This window comes from Salmo salar, chromosome 28 (genome assembly GCF_965601325.2).
Source record: "Salmo salar chromosome 28, fSalSal1, whole genome shotgun sequence".
In the NCBI taxonomy this organism is placed as follows: Eukaryota; Metazoa; Chordata; class Actinopteri; order Salmoniformes; family Salmonidae; genus Salmo; species Salmo salar.
Window position 1 is genome coordinate 32,376,875 of NC_138318.1, and position 14,578 is coordinate 32,391,452.

Here is a 14,578-nt window from a genome sequence, read left to right on the forward strand (position 1 = left end):
TAGCCAATATTTTAGATGCTTGACACGCTGCAAGTCCCCCCTCGCCCATCTACTTATTGATTTTGACAAGCATATACCCACGTGGGTGATTGAGAGTTAGCGTTCATAGCAATAGTTATCAACTGTACCGCAGAAATGGAACGTAAATCACAGAAAATAGATGTTGTGGCAGCTGCAGAGAAGTACTTGGGTGTACTAGATTTGACTTCAGAAGAGTTACAGGGTCTGTTGTGTGGTGGTGTCCCATGAGTTTTTAATGAGTGTAGGGTTAGTTGGAAGGGTGTTTTTTGTATTTAGGGGAGACAGAGAGCTGGTTTCAAGCGCAGGGCACAGCAGGTGTTTATTGGTAAAGGACCACAGGAGGAGGCAGGTAGCTGGGTCCAGGGCAGACAGAAGGTCATACACAGGAGGAGGCAGGTAGCTGGGTCCAGGGGCAGGCAGAAGGTCATACACAGGGGGTCCAAAAGGGCAACAGTACAGGCAGGGAAAAGGCTAGTAACGTAGTCTGGGAGATCAGGCAATAGGTTAACAACAAGAAATCCGATAGGCTAAAGTACAGGCAGGGAATAGGCAAAAGGCGTTGTTACCATTATATACACACTTGGCACCCCGTTTAACAACTTTTAACTCCCTTTTATCAAGTCACTTGCCGATAATATTGCATACATCGTTTCAAAGGTCTGTAATTTTCATCGAACACAGTCAAATTTAACATAGGCCTGAGATGTCTTCAATTGCCCAACTCATAGGCATGCCCAATTTAGGAATATTTTTTTACAACGTGATGTTGCGCTCAAAAGGATAACATGAAATAGCACGATGTAGGTAATGAAATAATCAAAATAAAAACATGTTTATTTATTAGCCTAGTGGTTCTAAGTATTTAGGCATATCATGTGAAATAGGCCTTGTGAAGTCATTGTCAAAAGCGCAAGACATACTGTTGTATATAGATCTAGATTATTTAAGGATTGATCATATAGAAATATAAAAACATTCTTTCAACAACTTCAAAACAATTGCATGTGGCGCAGGAACCACTGACTCACTGCATTATCAAGACACCTGCTGGTAACTTAAAACATTTATTTATTTTTACCTTTATTTAACTAAGCAAGTCAGTAAAGAACAAATTCTTATTTACAATGATGGCCTACCCCGGCCAAACCCGGATGACGCTGGGCCAGTTCTGCGCCACCCTATGGAAGTCCCAATCACGGCCGGATGTGACACAGCCTGGATTTGTTAGGACAGCTCATGAGATCTCCTAAATATCGATCGTGTCACATCCTGACCAGTAAAAGGGGGTTATTTGTCATTGTAGTTTGGTCAGGGCGTGGCAGGGGGTGTTTGTTTTGTGTGTTTCGGTGTTTTTGGTTTATGTTCTATATTTTCTATTTCTATGTGTATATCTAGTTTTCAATTTCTATGTTGGGTTTTTGGCAATGACCTCCAATTAGAGGAAGCTCGTTGTCGTTGTCTCTAATTGGAGGCCATATTTAGTTGGGTTTGTTTTCACTTGTGTTTTGTGGGTGGTTATTTTCTGTATAGCCTGGGAGCCTTATGGAACTGTTATCGTCGTTTGTTTATTTTGTTTAGAGTGTTCTTTAATAAATTAAGAAGATGAGCACTTTACCCGCTGCGCCTTGGTCCAATCCTTACGACGCCCATGACAGATTGACTAGGTGAAACTCTTATGACTAAGAGGCTTCATGCATAGCTTTTATTTTTACATATAAGAGTATGAGTGAAATGTCTCTACTCTCAGCATTTACCACCAATTTTCTACTGGGAGACTCTTTGTGGATGCAGCCCCTGCATTGCTATCAAATGTGATTTTGTCACAGTCCCTTCTAACGTGTCCTGAGCGTCGTAGAGGGAAAGCGTCGTAGAGGGAAAGAGAAGACATGTACGTGTTCCTGAGAGTCGTGACTGTAAGGGAATAGCTGATAGCTCCAACCTTTAAAAATTAGAGGCAAATTTGTTGGAAGAAAACATTTTGACACAACCACATTTAGCTTGTATCATAATCGCAGTTCTATGAACTAAGTGGCTCATTAGGTTGATTGAAAATGATGGGGGGTGACAAAATAGCCCTCTGGAATAATAGGGGGGATGTGTTCCCCTCACTTATATGCCAACTGAGCACATGATAAAATCCATCAAAATGTCACAGCCAGTTCAATCAAATCAAATGTATTTTATAAAGCCCTTTTTACATCGGCAGTTGTCAAAGTGCTTACCCAGCCTAAAACCACAAAGAGCAAGCGATCCAGAAGTAGAAGCACAGTGGCTAGGAAAAACTCCCTAGAAAAGCGAGGACCTATGAAAAAACCTAGAGAGGAATCCGGCTCCAAGGCGTGGCCAGTCTTCTGGCTGTGCCAGGTGGAGATAAGAGTACATGGCCATTTAGGCCAGATCGTTCTTCAAGACGTGTACAGGTTCATAGATGACCAGCAGTGTCAAATAATAATCACAGTGGTTATATGGGGTGTAACAGGTCAGCACTTCAGGAGTAAATGTCAGTTGGCTTTTCATAGCCAAGCATTCCGAGGTCGAGATAACAGGTCCAGTGGAGGGAGAGGGAGGGGGGGGGGGATGGAGAGAGAGAGGGGGAGAGAGAGAGGGGGGGGGAGACAAAACAGCAGGTCCGGGACTAGCTTAGGCAGCCAATAGTGGGCGCTAGAGCTGCACTATCTTCTACGCATACTTCGGTAATACACCCGTCGTATACACCGCCTTCAGACAAGGGTGTGCAACATCCTAAGTTGTACAAAAATCCAAAAATGGTGGTGGAAAATTGTGTTTTATTTAGACAATGCACATATCTTTCCCGTTTTTTTTTTTTTTCTCCAGAGGCTCGCCATTAAAGCTAGTTAAGGAGGAAAATGATGGCTTTGCAGCCTTAATGGAGGATGCTTTATGTACGAGTCGGCCCATGGAGGGACAAAAGTGTATTACCGAAGAATGCACATCAATCCTAGACGATAGTGCAGATCTAGCGCCAACTAGCGGCAGCCTAGGCTAGTCTGTGATAAGGTAGCACGTCCGGTGAACAGGTCAGGGTACCATAGTCGTAGGCAGAACAGCAGAAACAGAAGTCTGGATCAGCAGTCTAAATCTAGATGTGAAATGTCACATGCTGTGGCATTGATCCATAAAACAACTGAGCTGGGCTTGGTTCATTCAGATCTTATTATCCAGGTCACACATGTCGCTGTAAATCTGTTACGATTGCCAATGTAAGGACTTAATGGGTCAACTAATAAGGTCATAATAACGTGCTGGCCTGTACAGGATATCTCTGTGGTCCACAGTATAAATGATGAGGTCTTCACTTTTTCAGCATGCAGTGTGAAAGTAAATTTGGATAAAATGGGGAGCTGTGTTGTTTTTCAGCAAGTTTCACAGATCTTTGGACAAACATATTAAATGGCATAAATGGCAGAGTTACAAAAAGTAGTCCAAATAATTACCCCCTGCCAGTGACCTACTACAACCATTGCCGTGTCCTTACACTGGGTGTCAGAAATACATGCAGCCCGAAGACATTTGGCGTTACTTTATGACCCTGCGTCATTTGAGCTGGGTTTTTGAAACTCCAATTTGATCTAATTAAGTCGATGGCAGAGTAACAAGAAGTATTGTATACCAAAGCAACAGATAATTTACAAGCCCATGTTCAGAAACAGGTGCGTCAGAAATACATCCAGCTTCCACAGGAATATATACAGTGCATTTCCAAAGTATTCAGACTCCTTGACTTTTGAACATTTTGTTAAGTTACAGCCTTATTCTAAAATGGATTAAATATGTTTTTTTCCTCATCAATCTACACACACTACCCCATAATGACAAAGCGAAAACAGATTTTTAGAAATGTTTGCAAATACCTTATTTATATAAGTATTCGAAACCTTTGCTATGAGACTTGAAATTGAGCTCAGGTACATCCTGTTTCCATGATTCCATGATTTGGAAAGGCACACACTTGTCTATATAAGGTCCCACAGTTGACAGTACATGTCAGAGCAAAAATCAAGCCATGAGGTCGAAGGAACTGTCCGTAGAGCTCCGAGACAGATTGTGTCGAGGCACAGATCTGGGGAAAGGTACCAAAACATTTCTGCAGCATTGAAGGTCCCCAAGAACACAGTGGCCTCCATCATTCTTAAATGGAAGGTTGGAACCACCAAGACTTTATCTACAACTGTCCGCCCGGCCAAACTGAGCAATCGGGGGAGAAGGGCCTTGGTCAGGGAGGTGACCAAGAATCCGATGGTCACTCTGGAACTTTCTCCCATCTCTGCAGCACTCCACCAATCAGGCCAGATGGAAGCCACTCCTGAGTAAAAGGCACATGACATCCAGCTTGGAGTTTGCCAAAAGGCACCTAAAGACTCTCAGACCATGAGAAACAAGATTCTCTGGTCTGATGAAACCAAGATTGAACTCTTTGGCCTGAATTCCAAGCCTCATGTCAGGCCAAAGAGTTCAATCTAGGAAGCATGGCAGCATCATGCTGTGGGGATGTTTTTCAGAGACTGGGAGACTAGCCAGTATTGAGGGAAAGATGAATGGAACAAAGTACAGAGAGATCCTTGATGAAAACACCAGAGCGGGGGGCGGCAGGTAGCCTAGTGGTTCGAGTGTTGGGCCAGTAACCGAAAGGTTGCTAGACTAGATCGAATCCCAGAGCTGACAAGGTAAAAATCTGTCGTTCTGCCCCTGAACAAGGCAGTTAACCCACTGTTCCTAGGCTGCCATTGTAAATAAGAATTTGTTCTTTACTGACTTGCCTAGTTAAATACAATTTTAAAATAAAAGACAACGCAGGAGTGGCTTCGGGACAAGTCTCTGAATGTCCTTGAGTGGCCCAGCCAAAGCCCGGATTTGAACCTAATCCAATATCTCTGGAGAGACCTGAAAATAGCTGTGCAGCGACGCTCCCCATCCAACCTGACAGAGCTTGAGAAGATCTGCAGAGAAGAATAGGAGAAACTCCCCAAATACAGGTGTGCGAAGCTTGTAGCATCATACCCAAGAACACTCGAGGTTGTAATCACAGTTAAATGTGCCTCAATAAAGTATTGAGTTAAGGGTTCTGAATATATATATATTTTTAAATTGCAAAGCACACTGGGTATTATTATTGGAGCCTGTTTCTGGAGAGGAGCTCATTAGAATAATACTCAACATTCTTTGTTCATTTTTACATTTACATGATACCAATGTCACAACATTGTGAACCACTATAAAAAAAATGGTATAGAAAAGTATTTTGAATTTCATTTATTTTTGAAAATACAAATTACAGGTCTCGACAGTATCTACAGGTAACTGCTGAAATAATGGAAACAATAGAGCAAATTAGGGATAAATGTACATGCATATTGAAAGCATGTGCTTCCACACAGGTGTAGTTCCTGAGTTAATTAAGCAATTAACTTTCCATCATGTATAAAAATGCTGGGCAGGCCATTATTTTGGCTACCATAGTTATTGCCCCATAGGATGGCAATGCTGTCATCCACAGGGCATGAGTGGTCACTGAATAGTTTGACAAGCATAAAAACAATGTAAACCATATGCCATGGCCATCTCAATCACCAGATCTCAACCCAATTGAACACTTATGGGAGATTCTGGAGCGGCGCCTGAGACAGCGTTTTCCACCACCATCAACAAAACACCAAATGATTGAAGCTCTCGTGGAAGAATGGTGTCGCATCTCTCCAATACAGTTCCAGACACTTCTAGAATCTATGCCAAGGCGCATTGAACCTGTTCTGGCTCAAAGTGGCCCAATGCCCTATCAAGACACTTTATGTTGGTGTTTCCTTCATTTTCTCAGTTACCTGTACATTGGATGTAGTTCAGGCCGGTGAAATACAAATGACAAAATATTCAAAAGTAATTAAAAATATGTATTTCAAATACATGTAACATAAATACTGCCCAGGTCTGGTTCTAGCCAAGCGTTTAGTAGAGTCAGGACAAGTGACAAACCAATTATCAATGTTTTGAAGTGAAACACCACTTACGTATTTACAAATGTAACATCCAGTCTCGCATGCTTTAAGTGTTTCTGTCTGCCTATGAACGAATTGAATAGAAGGTGTTGAATAGAAGGTTGTCCAGTTTAACTGCTACTGTAGTAATAGCCTTGACCTCTATGACAGCTTTTATATCTGGGATGACCTGATGATAGGAGCCTCTGCTTTGTAGTTTTGTATTTTATCCCTCGGACAGAGTCTTGTGCTGAGGGACTTATGTCAAACTGTCATAATAACAGTTAACTTTAATATTTCAAATCATCTCAATTATATTGTACACAATCTGCTGGATCACTTGATGTATTTGCATAGCCATGGGTTTCGGGTAAAGCCCCGCCTGAGATAGCAATTTTACGGTGCATTACTATAACCTATATGTCTAGGCCTCTATGTACGGTGAACAAATGGTAGCATAAGTTAGCGGTATAGCTGAGACAAACGTATCGTCTATAGTGGAGACGGTGTCCCTGTTTTGGGATAGCCTAGGCCCTACAGATATAGGATATTAATTTGATCACTCTTTTGTTGCTGAGAATTTTCCTGCACAGCAGGAAATGCAAACTTGTAGTGTATTTGTGTTTAAAAATGCTTGTAAACTGTATAATTTCCACTTAGACATTTCAGACTTGATTTGCCCTGATGAAAAATGTATCAACACCTACAAAAATATCCATTTAATTACAAATCAACATAAAAATTCTGGATTATTTTCCTGCTGTAGCAAACTGTCTCAAATTAAGATCCTACCTGTATGCATCCTTCTTTCCTCCCATCCTTGAACAAATCACAGATAGATGGCTTGCACTAAAATGTTTGTTTAATTGTGTGAAAATATACTTAGTTTTTACATTAGCCTACTTTGGAAAATCTGTGCAAGGTCCTCATATTGCAAGCATTTCGGTTTGTCTGTTTTGTTGATATTCTAATTCCCTTTTTACTAGCCTATATGTTTACCCCTCTACGGGCGGTTTCGATGATGGCGGCTGGATTCCAAAAGGATGTAAACATGCATTACGAGCCATGCTTCAAAACTGACAGTTATGTCAGTTTTTGGTTGCCGTTATGAGTAGGCTAATCTGGGGTAGTATTTTTTTTTACCTTTATTTAACTAGACAAGTCAGTTAAGAACAAATTCTACCCCAGCCAAACCATTCCCTAACCCGGACGAGGCTGGGCCAATTGTGCACCGCCCTATGGGGCTCCTGATTATGGCCGGTTGTGATACAGCCCGGGATTGAACCTGGTCTGCAGTGACACCTCTAACACTGCGATGCAGTGCCTTAGACCGCTGCGCCACTCAGGATCCCCGACTGAGGATAAACTGAGGCCTATCTTTCTCTGTGTTCGAGAGACCGAGAGGGGCAGCCATGGTGCTCTCCGAGGTGAAATTAAATATTTAAGAACAGATCAAAATGTTCCTCGTAACAACTTTTTAGGCACAGTTTTCTAACAGTATTATAATATATTTGTCAGGTAGGGTTTCAGAAAGGCCTACAGGTCTAAATACTCAACAACTGCCACTCAATAACAACATTTAGTTATTTTTTCCACTGCTGGAAATTTGCCTTTGTAGCCTATTGTCTTTTGCCATATGTTCCAAATGTCACTTTGCTTTTAACTCATTCTGTGAGTTATGTCGATGTAGGTCAGAAGAGCATCTGTAAAAACTTTATAATGGCCATTAACTGCACTGTAAAATATGTTCTCAATAGAAGGATAATGAGTTGAGAAGATGTCCTCTCTCTGTTGCTGAAGGTCAAGCTGGCCATTAAGGGGGTCATTCCCGAAGACCTTGGGGTGAGTAAGGTTTCCTCCGTGTCTGATGTAATCTGCTGCCAGGACGTTGGCTGGGGGGAGGAGATCTTGAGGGATTCTTGCTGCCTTTAGGTGGTTGGCAAACAAAACATCTGGAATGCCTTGGCGGGAAATGGTATGGGCATTCCATGCTGGAATTAAGTTTTCTATTCCAGTTGTGCAGCATCTTCTTGCAAATGAGGAGACGCAGAACTTGGTACACAGGTCATCAATGTCCAACAAACCATCGTTTGTCATGCTGCATAGTGCGTGCTTGATGGGGTCATTTACCCTGGCATTGATTTCAACCCACTTTCTGTCTGCTTCTTGGTTCTGTCTGGATTCACTCTGAATGTAAGGGGGCCTGTTGATATTGGTGCGATGTGCTTGGAGGTTGTCTTGCTGGTATAGACACAGGTAGAATTCCTTACCGTAGTCAACACTTAACTGATCGAACAAGCCGTGTTTCAGACAGATGTCTCTGTAGATCTCATCATAAATGGTCAGGTTGTTCTTGACTGGCATTACTGAAAACCCTAAAATTTTGCCACTGAAACTGTCAGATGCCAGAACCTCAGTTACACCAAAATCATTGAGCTTCTCATTTTGATCCATGTAAAGTTGTTGTCCCACATATTCTGCAGGGTACACACGAGGATTCATCTGGCTGGCGGTGCCCTCTCTTCGCATTTGAGTGTAGACTGGTTTCATCAGTATCTGTGCCTGTCTGACGCTTCTCTCTCCCAACCTGAAGCCAGCAGCTCTTAGCATACCTGTCATGACCTTCCTGCCACAAACTGGTCCACTTCTAGTGACCGCTGCAACGATAGCATTTACACCTTCTCTTCCAAGTCGTGAGTAGTCATAGCGATGTATATCTCGTGCAGCGCAGAATTGATAGATGGACGAAGTGCTAGCTCCCCTCTCAATTCCGTATTGCGTCTCCAGAAAATGTTTCACTTCGCTACATGTGTATCCTAATTCCTCTACTAACCTCCGAATTATGGTTTCATAATCATTAAGAACTGACATAGCTGAATGTGATTCCAGCCAGACACTCTCTCATGAAGTTTTAATTGTGTGATCAACTCCAAAAGTAACTTTTCCTCCTTCCTAGACTCTCAAACACCATTGGAAGAGCAGACCAAGGTTCCTCCCCTCTGTCCTTCTCTCCCAATGGGTTTTGAGAAGGATGCGACTGGAGTTGATTTCCACACACACACACACACACACACACACACACACACACACACACACACACACACACACACACACACACACACACACACACACACACACACACACACACACACACACACACACACACACACACACACACACACACACACTCACACACACACACACACACACACACACACACACACAATCTGTAACTCTAGCCTAAATGAAATTGTAGACCAGGCCTACACAACAAATTCTTCAGTGTTAAATTTAACACTGATCCAGTGTCTGTAGGGGTTCACACATTTCAGTGTTAAAGGTCCCACACAGTCATTTTGATTCCCATGTAAAATAGCCTTTTGAGTAACCAAAATATCTTCCTGATAAAAATGCTCCGAATTTGAGAAATTGAAAAGACAGACAGAATGAGCGGGGAACTAATAGGCTGAGTGGGCGGAAAGCTCATGTTGACTGCAGTGGAGGCTGGTGGGAGGACATTTAGGAGAACAGGCTCATTGTAATGGTTGTAATGGAATTAATGAAATGGAGTCAAACACATGGTTTCCATATGTTTGAGGTGTTTGAAACCGTTCCATTTATTCCATTCCAGCCATTACAATGAGCCTGTCTTCCTATATTGTATTTACTTCGCCACCATGGCCTATTGATTGCCTTTACCTCCCTTATCTCACCTCATTTGCTCACATTGTATATAGACTTATTTTTCTACTGTATTATTGACTGTATGTTTGTTTTACTCCATTTGTGTTATATGTGTCGAACTGCTTTGCTTTATCTTGGCCAGGTCGCAGTTGTAAATGAGAACTTGTTCTCAACTTGCCTACCTGGTTAAATAAAGGTGAAATAAATAAAAAAAAATATATATATAGCTCCTTCCACCAGCCTCCTCTGGTTGACTGACAATTCTTTGAAACGCCTATGTCAAGCAACTTGGATGCAGTGTTGCGATGAGATAATGTGAAGCAAATTTGCTGATACACAAAGCAACTCAAACATTGAAATTGCATGCAACATCCAATCCTGTCATATGTCACGGTTTAACAAATGATTTGGTTATCCATCTTTGTTTATTGTAACAGCATCAATATAGACAAAATTATGATTGTATAATTTAGATAGCTATGTAAAAGGGAATTGTCAGCACTGTTTTATCTAGCTAGCTCATCTAGAACAATTTCAGTTTGAATTGAGTGGGCATACTGCTCCAAAAACTGCATTCTGACACCATGTATTTAGTCTGTGTTGACTGACTGTTTGGCCTTCATTCCAACTTTTCCCACCACTGTGGATTATATTTATAGCCCTCTCATTAGTCTGAAGCCTCTGCTATGTGTTTGGCATGCTTACAACGTTTGCTAGCCTCTACAATTTGCAATCTGAACCCTCTGGTAAATGTGGATAAGTGTAATGTTAGCAAATACATGACATAGTAGATGGAGATCTGTGAAACTCACTCCTCAGCCTGAAGTGTCTCCACTGCTGTGTCTCCACTGCGCTGCTGAATAGCTTTTCGGTGACGCGACTGGGTTAGACACTTGAGGGCATTCATGTGTGTCTGCGAAGGCAGAGGTCCTGGGTTCGAGCCTCTGTATGAGACACATTAGGAGGAAGCGGTAGTCGCCAAGCAAGCAGCACGACGTCCTTTACACTTCGTTCAAGTGAACATTGACAGCACAATTAATAAAATGCTTCCGTGTCCGAAATCTGTCTTGCCTACTGGTTACTAAAGGTATATACTCTGTACTTATCATACAACCAGTATTTTCTATTTACAACATACTGTTTAGTAAAAATGTATGCACAAATATCAACATACTAGGCATACTGAGATGATCTAATGTGCAATGGGGAATGTGCATAAAGATGGTAGAATTCAGATATGACCTCATTGTTTTAGCACTATCCACTGAGTTTTAAACTACGGTGACTGTGTGATTCAATGCACCATCTACTTTTTCACTTTTTCAAATTGCCGGCGTCTTGGAGATAGAATTGGGATCAAGTTTACTACTGTGCTAATGTATAATACAAGAAATTAGTAATAGAGAGCAATCTACAATACGGCGAACTTAACAAAAAAAGGAATTTGTGGTAAGTGCATGGAGGCCGCCATCTTTATGCATGCATCTTTCCACTATTGGGTTGTTCCCTGTCATTTGTTCATTTTGGTCCCTTGCATTCCCTTATGTGATTACCAGCTGCTGTCAAACACAAGGTGAGTCTGAAAAGACGATTCTCTTCCTCAATAGTGTGCAGTGAATTCATAGATGACATCCTGGCATTATAAAAAAAATCCTGTTTATAAAACATGAATCACAAAAAATCTGTCACGGTCGTGATAATGGACGGACCAAGGCGCAGCGTGTGTTGAGTTCCACATCTTTATTAAAAGTGAAACTTCTCAACAAAAACAATAAACAAGCAACGAAACGTGAAGTAACGTAGTGCAACAAGCACATACACAAACAATATCCCACAAAAGCAGGTGGGAACAGGGACACCTTAAGTATGATCCCCAATTAGAGACAACAATAATCAGCTGCCTCTAATTGGGAACCATACTCAATCCCAAACATAGAAATAAATCGACTTGAACACCCCCTAGTCACGCCCTGACCTACAACACCATAGAGAACCAAGGGCTCTCTATGGTCAGGGCGTGACAAAAGCATAAATTCAGGTCAATGCAAGTTAACTTAATTCATTCCTGAGGGGCAATCATTTCTGGCAGGCATAGGATACAGTTAAACGGAAATAAACATACACTTAAAGGCCTTGAACAGTCAAAATCATGTGGTTCATCGAATGATATTTGGATGAAACCAGTTCAATGTAGGGTGACCAAAGTTTTTTTAAATTATTGTTGCTTGGACATCAATAAGGTTGGATCAGAAAATGACTAGTTTCATCATCTGAATTCAGGATGTCGGATTCGATATTGGCTTATTGGGGGCAGCTGTAACAGGCATGGGTGGCTTTGGGGGGGGGGGGCGTGATGGTGCTGAAGCCCACCTCAAGAATAGGTCTAGCATCCCCTTTAGCACCCCCAAGAAAATAATGTATGTGTCCAGGCATGTACACCAGATATAGCAAGCACCCCTACATAGCAACCAAGCCACCCCTCAGCTAACCCAGTGAAAAATGACTGGTGCCAGTAACTGAAAGGTTGCTGGATCAAATCCTCGAGCTGACAAGGTAAAGATCTGTCATTCTGCCCCTGAACATGGCAGATAACCCACTGTTCGCTGTCATTGTAAGTAAGAATTTGTTCTTAACTGACATGCCTAGTTAAATAAAGGTTAAAAAAAGAGGCTACAATACGCAAGGTTCCTATTCTTGCCTGCCACTGCAAAGGTTACTGGAGGTGCCTGAAAGAGATCCCGGAGGGAAATTGGAGGAGCCTAAAGCTTGTCCAAAACAAACAGTTAACCTCTCAACCCTGAGTCAGCATTTAGTGAGGGCTTCCCCTGACAGTTGGTTGGCTAGCCTATTTATAACAAACGTGTGTGTGTGTGTGTTTTAGGAAACAGGGGATCACTGCTGAACTCAGCAAGGGCTTCCCCTGGGCTAGCTGGCTGGCAGTATTTATGGACTACCGTGGTGTGTGTTGTGTGTTTGTGCACTCTTTAGGAAACAGGCAGGGATTACCGCAGTAGATACATGTGTGTGTAGAAGGAAACACAATGAAAAGTATTTCGAAATGTTGATATGTTAGTTAGCTTGTGCAGTGTACTCTTGTCCCAGCGTGCAATTAAAAGAGAATACACTACAGGGAGGAAAATGATGTGGATATATTGAAGTAACATCTCAAGACATCAGTCAGGGAGTTAATCTCTAAATATATGGTTCTTGTCCTACCTGGCAGTAGAGTCTGTAGAGGGGTACAGCAGTGTAGGACATGCCTATCATCCCCACACCATCTTGTTCCTCTTTCTCCACTCATCATCCTGATTCTTGGCCTACCCTTCCGACTCTTGGCCCCTCGTATCTGGGTATCGAGGCGTGAGGGGACCCTCCTACAGAGGAACCCCTGGGCGTAGCTGTGGAGGCCCCTGGCTCCCTCGCCCTGAAGACCCCTGATACAGGTCTGTATGTTTGAGGACGTCAGTATCACAGAGATCTTGGAGCAGCATATGGACTCAAGGACGTGGATGGGCAGTAGCATGACAACAGTGGGTTTATAAGTACATAAATCCAATAAATTAATTAAATGAATAAGTTCAAGCTTCAGTCCAGTCAGATACTGCTCCTATTTGTATTTTTCAGGTATCCCCATTAGTTGCTGCCAAGGCAGCAGCTACTCTTCCTGGGGTCCAAACATATTAAAGCACTTACATTACATAAAAACAAAAGATAAAACAGTACATCATATAAGATTATGACACCACTACATATCTACAATACAAAATGTTTGATACCCCCATACAAGAATATCACAATGATGCGTATGCAAGTGTCTGTACCTTCTCCAGAATGGCGTCAGAGGAGAAGGCCTAACCAACTGTGCTATTTCGCATTTTTTGGAGCTCATTTTGTACATAATGTTGCTGCTACCGTCTCTTATGACTGAAAAGAGCTTCTGGACATCAGAACAGCGATTACTCACCTCGGACTGGACGAAGATTTTTTATTTAATGAGTCCGACGCGAAGGATATGCTGCTTCTCAGAGACCAGGCCCAAATCCCTCTCATTCACGTGAAAAAAAGACGGAGATACAGAGGGTGAAGGTCTGGGTGCCTTGTGTGAGAATTCATCAGCGAGTGGGTAAACCACCACTACCCTCTATTATTAGCCAACGTGCAATCATTGGAAAACAAACTGGACGATCTACAATTAAGACTATCCAACCAACGGGACATTAAAAACTGTAATATCTTATGTTTCACCGAGACTTGGCTGAACAATGACATGGATAATATAGAGCTGGCTGGCTTCTCCGTTTTTTATGCAGGACAGAGCAGCTACTTCTGAGAAGACAAGGGGCGGGGGTGTGTGTCTATTTGTCAATAACTGCTGGTGCGCGATGTCTAATATTAAAGTCTCGAGGTATTGCTCACCTGAGGTAGAATACCCCATGATAACCTGTAGACCACACTATCTACCAATAGAGTTCACATCTATATTATTTGTAAACGTCAATTTACCACCACAAACCGATGCTGGCAATAAGACCGCACTCAACAAGGCCATAAGCAAACAAGAAAATGCTCATCCAGAAGCGGTGCTCCTAGTGGCCGGGGACTTTAATGCAGGCAAACTTAAATCCGTTTTACCTCATTTCTACCAGCATGTCAAATGTGCAACTAGAGGAAAAAAACTCTAGACCACCATTACTCCACACACAGAGACGCAGATTTTGAGGATCTGGCATTGGTCCCCAGATCCTCAAAATGTTCTATAGCTGCACCATCGAGAGCATCCCGACCAATTGCATTACCGCCTGGTATGGCAACTGCTGGGCATCTGACTGTAAGGCGCTACAGAGGGTAGTGCGTACAGCCCAGTACATCACCGGGGCCAAGCT

The 14,578-nt window shown here is 42.4% G+C and overlaps 1 protein-coding gene across 1 annotated transcript; it reads right to left on the reverse strand.

The window, feature by feature from the left end:
- Positions 1-5,277: 5,277 nt before the first annotated feature.
- On the reverse strand, positions 5,278-8,925 carry LOC145865635 (uncharacterized). The gene has a single exon (XM_082970575.1). The coding sequence runs from the start codon at positions 8,880-8,882 to the stop codon at positions 7,671-7,673; it is 1,212 nt and encodes a 403-aa protein (XP_082826701.1). The 5' UTR covers positions 8,883-8,925; the 3' UTR covers positions 5,278-7,670.
- Positions 8,926-14,578: the final 5,653 nt, after the last annotated feature.

Excerpts from the sequence above, each read along its gene's own strand:
- LOC145865635 (XM_082970575.1), bottom strand. The coding sequence starts at position 8,882 with ATGTCAGTTCTTAATGATTATGAAACCATAATTCGGAGGTTAGTAGAG.